Source organism: Medicago truncatula, chromosome 4 (assembly GCF_003473485.1).
Source record: "Medicago truncatula cultivar Jemalong A17 chromosome 4, MtrunA17r5.0-ANR, whole genome shotgun sequence".
NCBI classification, from domain to species: Eukaryota; Viridiplantae; Streptophyta; class Magnoliopsida; order Fabales; family Fabaceae; genus Medicago; species Medicago truncatula.
This window is the reverse complement of record NC_053045.1, coordinates 24980411-24995203: the sequence shown is the minus strand read 5'-3', so window position 1 is coordinate 24995203 and position 14793 is coordinate 24980411. Positions and strand designations below refer to the sequence as shown.

Sequence of the window (14793 nt, the reverse complement as noted above, 5' to 3'; positions counted from 1 at the left end):
ACTAATGCGAGCAGTACGGCGAAAACGAGACCTTGATCCCCTAGCTCTCTTAGAGGTTGAATTCTCCCTAGCTTTATCAAGACCCAATTTACTAATCATCCTATCTAATGGTATAATTATCTCCAAGGTAACATGATGAATGATAGATGACACAACTCCCAAACCACATCACCTAGTTCTTCCAAACACTCAATCTTGCGGGTCCCTGAGTGATTTCGTGACTCGACATCATCTGCAAATTGTTAAGGTGAAATACTCGTTCACAAGTTTAACTAAATGCTAATAATATTACATGGTGATACATAATATTTTATAGTTACATGTAATGTTTTTCAAATAAAGAAATATATACAACAATTAGACATGTAATTTCTTTCACCATTAAATCCTGCAAAAATTAAATAACCACATAGAAATTATTTAATCACAAGAAAATATAAATCAATTGAGAACACAAAAATTCTTGGCAACAACACACATCAAAGTTAGTTAAAACAAAGATCACCTAACACTTTATCATAATCAATACAAAGGTTACAGTTTTAACATGTTAATGGCATCTTGGTTAAACCTACTCCATGGAGACCTCTATTTTGAGTGTAAGGTCGTCTCAACTACCACAACATGATTATTTGTAGCAAATAGATATATAATCTCTACTCCAACCATTTTGGCCCGATTGTTGCACCTTATTATAGATAGTCCTGCAGAGTCAGGTATCATTGTTCCAGGTATTATGATTTCCTCTGATCAGAGAAGCTATCACTAACTATTGGTAGAAGTTCAAAACTCCTGTGAACCTATCCTCAGTCTTATATACGTTATCATATTATAAGAAACAACTTGTATTAATCTTAACAAAAATTATTAGTTATGTAATTATTCAACACGAATATTTCCGTCAACAACCAACTTGACAATTTAATTGTCAAAAAGTCATAAGTGTACCTTAAGAGAAATCGCTTCAAATATTCAAAAATAATAATAACGGTGAGTTAGTTATAAGATAAATAAATTATGAAGGCTATATATATTTACTGTACCAAGTTTTTAACTAATTACTTATTATATATATATATATATATATATATATATATATATATATATATGTCTAGTGATTATAATGTTTTTTTTAGAATTTCTTCTTTCTATCTAAAATAGATTAATATTACAATTAAATACAAAAGTCTGATATCTCATGTAATAATATACATATATTTTTGGGCGTTCTCTAGTCCCTTAAAATTTAATGGCGTAAGCATTCAAATTCATGGTCATGGCTTACATTTTATTTTTAAAGAGTTATTAAGTTAAAAAGAATGGTTCTTCTTAGAACACAAAAACTCAAACTGAAAAAGATCATTTGCTTTAAGATTAGAAGACAAAACCAAATTACTTTGAAGTTTGGAAGAATCTTTGGTAGCTTCAAAGACTTAAATAGTCAAATCAGTAGTTCATTCTCCGTAAACTTTCCAATGCAATCCATGTTGTTGGGTTTTAGTAGATGATATTTTAATTAATTTTTTAATTCCTTTTAATATATTAGTAAAATGGATAATAAAATAAATACCGATAATAATGACATGAAAATCTGTTATCCAACGCACCAATGCCAACTAAGCTTCAAGTCATTAATGGGTATGACACATCAACAAAATTAATACGGGACCAAAAAATATGTTGACTTTCTAAATAAGAGGACAAAAAAGTTGGATTTATAAATAAGGGGATTAAAAGTTCAAAAATATGTAAATAGGGGGATCAAAATTGCATTTAAACATACAAAATATTGTTGTTTATTTGTGTGGTAATTATTATGGCAATCCTTTGTTACAACAATAAATGTGCCAATCTATATATAGTATAGTCTCCTTTATCATAAAGTTACAATTTTAAATAATTATTAACAGTTTTTTGTGCGTGTTTTTTTGAATGTGCACTAAAAAACTAACTATGTATACACATAGTCAAACTTAGTTACCTTTTTTTTCCTTCCCAGTTGACATAATAAATTTAGCTTTTATCTTCTATGAACAACTCAATTGAGTTGCATATTCAATAAAATATCATATTTTACATATACAATTCTTCCGAAAAAATTATTACATAAATAACAAGCGCTTTCCAACCTTACATCAATATCTCACATATATACATGTATCTCCTTAATTAATGTAGTCTAATTTATATTTTTAAAAATTACTTCATTACATGTATTTCATCGTTGTTACTTCTTCGGGGAAGAACAGCTTATAGTAAATTTAAAATTCCTTTAGATCTCTTTAAAAACAACATGTGTTCAAACAAGCAGAATTCTAACCTGACTCACTTAATGATTCAAGCGGATTTAATAATCTGGGATGAAGCACCAATGGCTAACAGAACTGGCTTTTGAAGCTCTTGATAGGACCCTTAAAGACATAATTGGATATCAGAGACTAGAGAAGGTAGATCAACCATTTGGTGAAAAAATTGTTCTACTTGGACGAGATTTCATGAATATTATTCCTGTAATATCAAGAGCCCAACGGCACGATATAGTGCATTCATGTATTAACAAGTCTAATTTGTTGGACTATTGCAAAATATTTATGTTGTCCACCAACATGAGAGAGAGAGAGAGAGAGAGAGAGAGAGAGAGAGGGATATTACCCCTTCGGGCGAACAACATATGTTGGCATGCATATTTAATAGGTGGCTCCTTCAACTTGGTGATGGAAAGGTTGAAGCAAAAATGTAGAGATTGAGAAGACGTTGCATCATGGACAAAGATACCATCTCAATATCTTAGAGCACCTCTAGCGGCGTTACTTTTTTACTGTCCACTAGCTTGGAGTGTCAAACTTTGGATGATTTTGCATATATAACCATTGGGGTCCGCCAGGCTGTAGTGATCGTCACTTCAGAACGTAACCAAAGCCTTGCGTTACTTTGATTAAAAAAATATTATTGTTGTGCTTTTCACTACAAGGAATGTTGCATTTTGAGGGGCAGAAGCCCTGGCAAAATGCTAAAAGCCTTGGCAACTGGACGTTTGCCAAGAGTAGAATCACTAGCAAATCTGCTCATCACAAATGAACCTGTCAGGGCTTTAGCTCATGGCAAATGCGCTCCTCGCATAGGCCCTGGCTCAACCCCTGTCAAATTGTGTCTGCATGATTGCAAGCTTTTCTGACACATTCTAGTCAATACAGGCTTTTTTCAAATTGTGTCAGCATCACATCAGTCATTTTCAATCCATGCCAGGAACTTTGCGAGGGGTTAACCCCTGGCAAAATGTTGTGCGAATTTAAAAAAAAAAAAACGTTTTTAAATTGTTTAAAAAATTAAAATATTAAAATATAATAATTAAAAGAATTTTAAAAAATGTTTTAAAATTGATTTTTAATTAGCTAGATATTTCTTTTAGGGAATGATTATTAGATGGATAATAGGCATTTTTATGACCCAAAGTTAATACAATACATTGATAAAAATTTATAAGAAACATATACATTCTCAACAATGAGATAATCTAGTTGTTCTCTTACAAAACAATGAACTAGTTGCTAGCTTTATGACAATATGAAACTGAATTTACATTGTATACATGCAGTATAATTGTTCTAGAAAAATAACATGCATATATACCGAGTCAATTTACGCAACATCTCTGCAACAAATCTTAATGTACGTGCAAACAAAGAATTGAAGGAGTCTAAAGCATACATGTCCAACTTCACGTTTTATGATTTAAGCTCTCAAATGGAGAAAGTGACATTTGTATAAGAAAATGATAACTTAACAATGACAAATGATACTGATCATATATTAGTTAGAACCAAATCAAATTTACTATTTCTTATTATTACACGAGAACATGACTATTAGTTTCAAGACCATATCCCAGCTTGGCTACTGGAAAAACAATCATAATCGATGGCAAGAGAACAATCATAATCTTTATTTTGCAATATTACAAACATCAATCTAATGAGTAATGTCATGAGCACATATATCCATGCATCTGATAAATAACAACAAGTAGTTGTTACCTTTTACTTAGGGTTGACTATCTTGTGGAGAAGTTTCATCCCAACAGCCTTTGAAATTAACAAAGTCAAGAAAAACATTTAGTCACTTGTGTGTGCTTGCATCTAAGCAAGCTGATGGAACTATCATAATAATTACATTAAATAAATACACTCACTTTTTCATAGAAGGCTATGACACAATCAAGGTTGTCTGCTTGAAGCATCACTTTGCATAAGGGTTCACGAGTAAGTCTTCTCCCCAAAAGCTCAAACCTATCACCACTAGGATCTTCAATAAAAGCAGTTACTGTAGAACCATCTTTAACAGGCTCCAGTTCTCTCATAACCTTTCCCCATTTTTCCTTTACAATATTTACCGTCTTGGCAACCTGAAAAATCACAGTATAAGAGCACAATAAACTTAATTGGATAGTCTTTCCTTTTCAAGTACACTCATAGGGTGCATTTGTTTTGTTAAAATTTAAGGGAGTGGATAGGACAAAAATATTTGTACCGCGTTTGATTTATTAAAACGAAAAAGGACAGCACAAAATAAATAATCAAGGATGGGACAAGTAACCACTTTTTTGTCCACCACTTTAGTTGGGGACAACTTTTTGTCCAGCGGATTACTAACCCAAAAAGACGTTTTTATCCTTTGGATCTTAGGTTTTCTCGTTGTCTGACTTCTTCACAAAACTGTTCACGTCTTTCCTGCTAAATTGACTGCGGCAGCTTCTCTATTTGTCAGGTAACAATTTCGATGCTTTTTTCTTCGTCTCACTTCTCACGTAATACTCATACCCTGTTACTTCTCTTTTACACATGCTACTGCTTTCTTTGTTTAATAATATTTTTTTGCCAATGTTTGTTTACTCTTACTTTTTCATTCACTTTTGTCTTATGCGTATTGTGTGTTCCTTCAATAGAGAATCATGTATTTGTTAAAGTTCAAAAGCCACCTATTTTTATTCATCTTTCATACATTCTTTTCTTTGATTTTTGTTTTATTCCTATTTTATGTATGTGTAAAAAATAAATTAAAAATGTATTTTTTGATTCATTTATTTTATATAGTATTTTTTTCTTATATTTAATTTTTTAATTGTCTTTCTTTATGTAGTTGAAATGGATGATGAACATGTTTTTCATTATCTTCTTTTATGGAGGATGTATATCCATATTTTGGCAATATATGCTGCTAGTTTTTTTTTTCTTGAATTTCATTTTGAGGGATGAATATGAGAGAAGATCTTTGAATGAAAAAGCTTTAACTAGATATGAGTCAAGGAGGGATATTTTGGACTCTATCATCAGTGCAAGTGATTCTCATTGCATATGGGAACTAAGAATGTGTAGAAATACATTTGCATATCTTTGTGAGGTTTTAAGGGTACGAAGAGGATTAGTGAAACTTAGACAAGTGACAGTTGAAGAGCAAGTTGCTGTATTTTTAAATGTACTCGCTCATCACACAAAAAATAGAAGTATTCAAGTTAGATTATCTAGATCAGGACAAACGATAAGCAAATACTGTCATAGAGTGTTGGCTGCAGTTTTGAAGTTACGTAATGATTTACTTGCCAAACCTGAACCAGTACCTCAAGACTGCACTGATGAAAGATGGAAGTGGTTTAAGGTAATACATTTCTCAATAACAAAAAATGTGCACCTATGATGGGATAAAACCGCAACTGCACGGTCTTACCGAAGTATTAAAATAAGAGTATCGTTCCGACAGGGAGTTATGAATCCAATTAACCTTTAATGATGATTAGACGAAAGAGTTTTAGATAAAAAGTTTGGATTTTTAATAAAAGAAAAGATAAAAGCCTTGGAATCATTGGTTCATCCTAATGACAAGTCCTTCACAAACCAAACTATTAAACTTATAACCTTATGTTAGACCTAATTTCTCAAGACAGTTTCTCTTATGTTCCTCTAGCAACCAAGCCTATTTCGCTGACTTGATTACTATTAGATTTTGGTTCCTCTAACAACCAAGCCTCCTTTACTGACTTGATTGTTATTAGTTCCCTTGAAGATCGAAACTATATGTCTCAAAGATTGCAAAGCCTATTTCGCTGACTTTGCAATCCTTGTCTGAATTCACTTGTTCGAATATCAAAGCTCCACTTTCGTTTTATGAATTGATATTTGGAATAATGGATAAACAATTATCAAACCCTCCACTTTCGTTTCCACAGTTTGATAATGGTTGATCCATGTTAAGACGGTGAATTCAGATAAGAAATTAGGGTTACATAAGATTAAGGTTTAAAGCTTGGTTTGATTAGGATTATGACATTAGACTTATCCAACAATCCCAAGACAAGAGAAGTCTACTCACTGACGTTCATCGTAGACAAGGAGAAGAAGAGAAAAAGCATAAAAGTAAATAACAATAAAGTAAATGAACTTTTATTAGAAAACAATTGTCACATATTGCATTCCAAGAAAAGATGAATATTTGTGATGGCTAGCTATTCTATTTATAGCACACATTTGACTTAAAATCTAAGCAAGTATATTCTAAGAATATTCCACGAGAGATTGCGCGCTAAAATAGAATAGCTCAGAATCCAAGCAAAAGCAGCAAAAGGTGTTCTGGAGGGTGGCACGGCCGTGCCAAGGCTAGCACGGGCCGTGCCAGGCTTCTGACTTGTGGGAGACGTATTTTGTCTCTCAATCTTCATATTTTCGTGTCCAATCGGCTCCAAATCCCTTTCTTTTGCTCCAAGACTCAATCCATCCAATATTCTTTCCTGAAATATAATAAATTGCAATTTAAAGTAAACTATCCTAAAAAGGAAATATTACTAATATAAAATTATATAAAATATAAATAAAACTAAACTAAAAAGCATATTAAAATAGTATATAAATGACTCATCAAACTCCCCCACACTTGAATCTTTGCTTGTCCTCAAGCAAAAGGCATAAACATAGTAGCACTAACAGTTATATCAAATGACAATTTCAATTAAAGCACATGTCTCCTCAAGGGCTTAAATCCCAAATGTACACTAATCACAAACTCAAGCATTTCTTGTAATTTTTATTCAACCCAACGATCAAGTTTCAAGTGAGTGTGTGTGTGAAGTCCAACCCTTTTCTTGCTCCTGTATAAGATAGGCATTATGAGGAAACATGGTCTAATCCTAGCACTAAACCAACCAAGAAAGATTCCTTCTATAATTCATATAAGAGAGATGGGAGTATTTGAGAATCTTTGTTCTTTGCCATTTGCACATTTTAAGTTCTTTATTTAAGGAACAACATCTTCACGTAGGAAGTCGGAGGGCCTACCCCCTTCCCCAATCTAGATTCAATGATGCGTTTTAAAGTTTTTCCTCAAGATAACAATCATCTTCACGTAGGAAGTCGGAGGGCCTACCTCCTTCCCCAATCTAGATTCAATGATGAGATCTTGGAATTTATTTGGCTTTTTGGCTTTTTATGAACTCCCTTATACTAACTTATACTACTGGCACTTTGAGAATCTTTAAAGGTTAATGCACCACTAAGATTAGAACGCGTTTCCTTAAAATACCTATTCATACATTTACTCAAGGGAAGCAACTTTGTGTTTTTCTCTTTGGAGAATTTTATTCACTTTAAAACAAGATGTGGGTATATCAAGAAGACTTAAAATACAAGAGTTTGCTTTCATGTACAATAATCAACAAAATAAGAGGAGACAATGAAAATTTGTGTCATGATATTTTCAATAAAAATTAGCTACTTAACCATGCCTTTCACAATAAAACGAAACAAAAGAATAAAGTTCAAGGGAGTTTGGAAACATTACGACTAAAGACACTTTATTAGGCTCCCCCCACACTTAGGAGAAGCATTGTCCTCAATGATTCAAAATAAGAGAAATAAAGAAGAAGAAGAAGAAGAAGAAGAAGAAGAAGAAGAAGAAGAAGAAGAAGAAGAAGAAGAAGAAGAAGAAGAAGAAGAAGGAGGATGAGTAGTAAGAGAAGAGAGGAAGAGGAAAGCTCACATTTTTCATTGAGTTCTATAGGGAGGACCTTGGAGGTGAAAATGGTGCATCATGTTCCGAAGCATTTGGTTATTTTCTTCGGATATGCGATTGCCCCTTAGGACATAATTCCTTCGTCCCGACAATTCAACACCTTGCCTTAGTTGCTTGGTGCTTATCCTCTCGGCCTCGGTATGCATCCATGCCCATCTTGCATTTTCATTTGTTTATCCGGCATCATGGTCATGGTGCTCCTCATCATGGTACAATTGTGCACCTTCCTCTTCTTGGTGCAAATGTGCATCTTCCTCGCCTTCATTATCGTGTTCTTCATGTACCTGTGGATCATCAACAACATACAACAAATTTTCTTCCACCTCGGTATTAGTCCGAGATGGGTTAGAAAGTATAATCAAAATAGGCACATTGAGTTTGAGTGCGTAGGACATGGGTGGATGGGGCTTAATGAAGTTCATAAAGATAAGGGTCTCTATGTTAAGCCTATTGTTTCCCTCAATTTTGGTAATCCCTTGGTCCTCACCCACTCCCAATTGCCTAGCTATGTATGTGATGATACCACCCACAACTATCTCTCCCCTACTATCAAACCTATTACCGTCATGGGAAAGGTAATCAAGCAAGTAAAAGCATGTGTTAACGGGGTGGTTGTTAAGCATGGTCCACGACATGAAGAGTTCATCCGTCCTAGTGTTCCCCAATTCGGTCCTACCCCAAATAGTGCAAGTCATTACCCTTTGAAGGTACCTAAGCACCGGGTTGTGAATATGGCTAGTTTTGTTTGAACGTGTGTTAAATTGCCTAAGGTCGGTGATATGTTCCCAAAAGGTGGCGGGTTGATAGTCAACCGGCTTAAGACTTTGATCCCAAGAGTCGTGGATGAACCCCGTGTTAGCGAAGCTCATCTCATCACAAAAGTGTTGGAGAGACATCTCGTAATCAATGTTCATAAGCCGGAAAGAGATTCTATGATTAGGGTTATCAAAATTCATCCTATCCTTTGTAAAAACGATAGAACTTAAAAATTCATAGGTGAAATTTTCATAACCCCGCATAGGTCTTAACATAGCAACCCGCCCTAATCGTCTTAGAAATTTAAACACATTGTCACTAAGGCCTGATGTAACCAAGTCATAATTATCAGGGTACCTGCAAGGATGTAAAGGTTTAGAGATGAGATTTTTATACCTATCCTTTTGCTTGTTGTCCTTGAATATTATGCCATGATTATTTGCCGGTACTTGCTTCTTTGGGGGAGGTCCTCTTGAAGATGTTGCAACTTCTTTTCCACTTCCTTTGGAAGCCATAGCCTTGACCTTGGTTGGATTTGGTGTGGTTGTGGTGAAGGTTGGGGTTAGTGAATGTTTTTGGTGGAAAGGGTTGGTATAATGGAGGTTGTGAAGTTTTTTGGATTGGGTGGATGAAAGTGGATTTTGTATGGATGGTTGTGGTGGGAATGGTTTTTGTGGTTGAATTGGGCAAGAAATTTTGTGAATTGGTGAAGGTTTGATGGAGATGTGGAGGTTTGAGGTTTTGTGGTTATGGAGGTTTTAGAGAGAAGTAGGAGGGATGAGAGGGGTTTAGTTTGAAGAATGAGGGAAGAAGATGAAAGAAAATCAGGTTTAACCTTACCTGAGGTCGGGCACGGCCGTGCTGAGTTGGCACGGGCCGTGCCAAGTTCCTGGAGTTTGGCTTGGTTTGGGAAGGGCAAGGTCTGGCACGGCCGTGCCAGTGTGAGCACGGGCCGTGCCAAGGTTCTGGAGACCGGGACTTCAAAAATTTTCTTTTTCTTGAATCATTCTTGGACAATTACCTACAAAATAACTTAAAAACAAAACAAAACAAAACAAAAGCAGTTAAATGCGTGGGTTGCCTCCCACGAAGCGCTTCTTTATAGTCATTAACTTGACGTTCAAGAGGTTTCTCTACCCTATACCCAATCTTTCCCAAAGGGATAACGGCGTCAACCTGGCATTCTCTCCCAAATCACACATGGCTTTCTCAATGCTTTTGGAGCCTATGACACAAGGTATGAGAAAACTTTCTAGATTCTTAAGTTTAGATGGCAATTTGTTTGGAAGTATTTCAATTAAAATTCTAAATTGGTCATCTAACTTTGATTTGACAAAACCTTGTGTTAATTGATTTTTAGGCTCATGAGGTGGTGAAACAAATGGCTTTTCATTTTCTCCTATAGTTTTCTCACTTTGAGGCTCATCACTTCCTATCTCTCCCTCATTGTTCTTAATTTTCACAACGAGGTCCTCTAATTGGTTACCATCCCTGAGAATAATAGAACTTATATGGCCTTTGGGGTTGGTTTCAGTTTGACCTGGAAAGATCCCGGTGGTTTGAGAGGAAGTAGTCACGTGTTGGGCCACTTGAGAGATTTGGGTTTCAAGAATCTCATTGTGAGTTGCTATAGAGTCTACCTTGGATGTGATTTTGGCAAGAGAGTCATTCAAAAGTTCAGTTTGGTTCTTAAGTTCTTGGAGTTGCTTGGATTGATCTATAACATAATTTTCCATTAAAAGTTCCAAGCTGGATTTTTGAGGGACTCTTTGGTTGTTTGCATAACTGGGTGGTGTTGCTTGTTGTCCAAAAAGATTTTGAGGGGTTTGATAAAAAAATTGGTTGTTTCTAAACCCTCGATTATATTGAGCATAGTTTACTTGCTCAGGACCTCTAACAACACTACCTAGTTGGCAATCAATGCCAATATGGCCAAATACACCACAAACTTCACAAGGAGGTGATACAGGAGCAGGTGTGACAACACTAGTATTCATTGTATCAAATTTTTGTGTCAGTGTGTCAACCTTAGCAGTTAGATGATCAAGGGAGGAAATTTTGTACATACCTGCCTCTTTTTTAGAGGGTGAAGAAGCAGTGATGACTCTCTCACTTGTCCACTGATAGTGGTTTTGTGCCATGCCCTCGATCAAATCATATGCTGCTGTGTAAGTTTTATTCATCAAAGCTCCACCTGCAGCTGCATCAACATAGATTTTTGTGGTATACGAAAGACCATTATAAAAGGTGTGGATAATAAGCCACTTCTCTAAACCATGATGGGGGCAAAGTCTAAGCATTTCTTTGAAACGCTCCCATGCATCGTAAAGAGATTCACCATCTTTTTGAGTGTATTGAAAAAGCCTCGCCCTGAATTGAGCGGTTTGAGAAAGGGGAAAGAATTGGGCAAGGAAAGCTCGCCTCATTTGGTCCCAAGAAGTGATAGAACCAATAGTCAATGAATGAAACCAAGCACTAGCTCTATCCCTTAAGGAAAAAGGAAAGAGGTGCAGCCTTACGGCCTCTTGGTTTGCCTTCAAAGTTCCACTGAGTTTTAAAAAATTTGAAACATGAAGATTCGGATCCTCAGTGGGTGATCCGAAAAATTGATTTTGCTGCACTAGGTAAATAAGTGCAGGCTTTATTTCAAATTTACTACCCTCAACCGTTGGGTACACAATAGCATCGTACGGCTCATCTGAAGATGTGATTGCATACTCTTTGAGAGCACGTTTCTCATCCATGTCGTTACTATCGTCTTTGAGCCATGCCTGAAATCAAAACGGTTAAAGATAGAAAATAAAAAATAAGGAGAAAGGGAGGGAGATATATATATATATATATATATATATATATATATATATATATATATATATATATATATAAAATAAAAAAAAGATAAGGAAATAAAATATATTATAAATATATAAAAAATAAAAAAATAAAAAGGTAAGAAAAAGGAAATAAAATATTTTATAAATATATGTATATATACTATTTTATATATATTTTTTTATATTATATATATATATATATATATATATATATATATATATATATATATATATATTTTAGACTAACCACTATTAAAAAGTTAATCAAATTACAATAACTCCCCGGCAGCGGCGCCAAAAACTTGATGAGATAAAACCGCAAGTGCACGGTCTTACCGAAGTAGTAAAATAAGAGTATCGTTCCGACAGGGAGTTATGAATCCAATTAACCTTTAATGATGATTAGACGAAAGAGTTTTAGATAAAAAGTTTGGATTTTTAATAAAAGAAAAGATAAAAGCCTTGGAATCATTGGTTCATCCTAATGACAAGTCCTTCACAAACCAAACTATTAAACTTATAACCTTATGTTAGACCTAATTTCTCAAGACAGTTTCTCTTATGTTTCTCTAGCAACCAAGATTATTTCGCTGACTTGATTACTATTAGATTTTGGTTCCTCTAACAACCAAGCCTCCTTTACTGACTTGATTGTTATTAGTTCCCTTGAAGATCGAAACTATATGTCTCAAAGATTGTAGAGCCTATTTCGCTGACTTTGCAATCCTTGTCTGAATTCACTTGTTCGAATATCAAAGCTCCACTTTCGTTTTATGAATTGATATTTGGAATAATGGATAAACAATTATCAAACCCTCCACTTTCGTTTCCACAGTTTGATAATGGTTGATCCATGTTAAGACGGTGAATTCAGATAAGAAATTAGGGTTACATAAGATTAAGGTTTAAAGCTTGGTTTGATTAGGATTATGTCATTAGACTTATCCAACAATCCCAAGACAAGAGAAGTCTACTCACTGACGTTCATCGTAGACAAGGAGAAGAAGAGAAAAAGCATAAAAGTAAATAACAATAAAGTAAATGAACTTTTATTAGAAAACAATTGTCACATATTGCATTCCAAGAAAAGATGAATATTTGTGATGGCTAGCTATTCTATTTATAGCACACATTTGACTTAAAATCTAAGCAAGTATATTCTAAGAATATTCCACGAGAGATTGCGCGCTAAAATAGAATAGCTCAGAATCCAAGCAAAAGCAGCAAAAGGTGTTCTGGAGGGTGGCACGGCCGTGCCAAGGCTAGCACGGGCCGTGCCAGGCTTCTGACTTGTGGGAGACGTATTTTGTCTCTCAATCTTCATATTTTCGTGTCCAATCGGCTCCAAATCCCTTTCTTTTGCTCCAAGACTCAATCCATCCAATATTCTTTCCTGAAATATAATAAATTGCAATTTAAAGTAAACTATCCTAAAAAGGAAATAATACGAATATAAAATTATATAAAATATAAATAAAACTAAACTAAAAAGCATATTAAAATAGTATATAAATGACTTATCAACCTAGCTACCTCATATTATTGTAGTTAAGTGATATAATTATCCTTGAATCATGTATTACACTTTCTAGGGATGCTTAGGGGCTTTAGATGGAACTTATATAGCAGTTACACCAAGTGCTTCTGACAGACCTAGATATCGTACGAGGAAAGATGGAACTTATATAGCAGTTACACCTAGGGGTGGCAAAAATACCCATGCCCATGGGTACCCGCGGGTAAAATCCATCACGGGCACGGACGGGTAGCTAAACGGGTATCCATGGGTATAATTAACGGGTATTTGACTATCCATTATTATATGAATACGGACACGGATTTGATGGTACCAATACCCACGGGTACCCATACCCAATAATAAATTAACTTAATTACTAAAATATCCTTATATATCTTATTATTAACCTATTTTTAATTTTTTTTAATTTATATTATTAAGTTGACAGATTAACTTTTCACGTTCTTTCCCCAATCCATGCCTTTATTTTTCTTCAAATCCCATTGAAACCATTATTTTTCTTCAATTTCCATTGCAACCATTATTTTTCTTCAATTCCCATTGCAACTATCCTTCTTATTCTTTAAAACATAAGTCTTTACTCTTTAGTCACTCACCTCTCCCTCTTATCTTCTCATTTGCTTCTTATATGCTAGCTAGTGTCACTGAACCAATCCCACTGCTTTACAACTTAAAATTGCTTGTGATTATCAAGTAATTTACTTGGAATTGTTTATTTTACTTGGAATATCATCATGTGAGTTTCTAATTATTCCCTATGTTATTTCTTTGTAGAATGTCTTTTGAAGAAAGTGAAGGAACCTTTACTCCTAGTCCTATGGAAGATGTGCAAGAGCATCCGGTATCCTTAAACATGGATGAGTCTAATGTTGTTGCTTCAAATGTTCCGATTCTTCCAAATGTAGAAACTAATTCAACTCCTAATGAAATTGAAAGTCCAGTTCCATGTGAAATCGAGGCTGAAGGTGGTAAAAGAAAGTTAACTTCTGATGTATGGAATCATTTCAAAAGGAAAAAAATAGATGGACATTGGAAGGCTATTTGCAACTATTGTAGCAAAAAACTCTCAGGTGTACCAGATCAAGGAACTTCACACTTGAAGAAACACTGGTTAGCTTGCACAAATCGAACAACTAGAGATATAAGGCAAGCTTTGATCAAAACTGAAAAAGTTGAGGGTCAAACTGTAATGGTTGGTTCTTATGCATTTAATCAAGACATAGCAAGACGAGCGGTTGCTAAGATGATAATTCTTCATGAGTATCCTCTACTGATGGTTGAACACATTGGTTTTAAAGAATTTTGTGCTTCTATGCAACCTTTATTTAACTTGGTTTCTCGTAACACTTCAAGGCTGATATCATGAAAATTTATGCGGATGAGAAAGAGAATGCAAAGAAGTTGCTGTCAAAAAATCAAAGCCGTATTGCATTTACCAGTGATATGTGGACTTCAAGTAACCAAAATAAAGGCTATATGACAGTTACAGCTCACTTTATTGATGATTCATGGACTCTTCAAAGTCGACTTGTAAGGTAATTACACTAAACTAATAATCTTTTCTGATCTGATTTTAAATACTAGCTTGTTCTGTTTAATTATATTATC

The 14793-nt window shown here is 34.6% G+C and overlaps 1 protein-coding gene and 1 non-coding gene across 2 annotated transcripts; both read left to right on the top strand.

Annotated features, from left to right (window-relative positions):
- The first annotated feature begins 5047 nt into the window (after positions 1-5047).
- Positions 5048-13569, top strand: LOC120580258 (uncharacterized). Its single transcript, XM_039833832.1, has 2 exons — positions 5048-5652; positions 13238-13569. The coding sequence occupies exons 1-2, from the start codon at positions 5146-5148 to the stop codon at positions 13412-13414; spliced, it is 684 nt and encodes a 227-aa protein (XP_039689766.1). The 5' UTR covers positions 5048-5145; the 3' UTR covers positions 13415-13569.
- LOC120580378 (small nucleolar RNA R71) lies at positions 11083-11189 on the top strand. The gene has a single exon (XR_005646102.1). It is a non-coding gene; the product is annotated as a small nucleolar RNA R71 (small nucleolar RNA).
- Positions 13570-14793: the final 1224 nt, after the last annotated feature.

Coding starts and splice junctions, on each gene's coding strand:
- LOC120580258 (XM_039833832.1), top strand. CDS start 5,146: ATGATGAACATGTTTTTCATTATCTTCTTTTATGGAGGATGTATATCC. Junction 5,653..13,237: donor AAAGATGGAAGTGGTTTAAG/GTAATACATTTC, acceptor TACACTTTCTAG/GGATGCTTAGGGGCTTTAGA.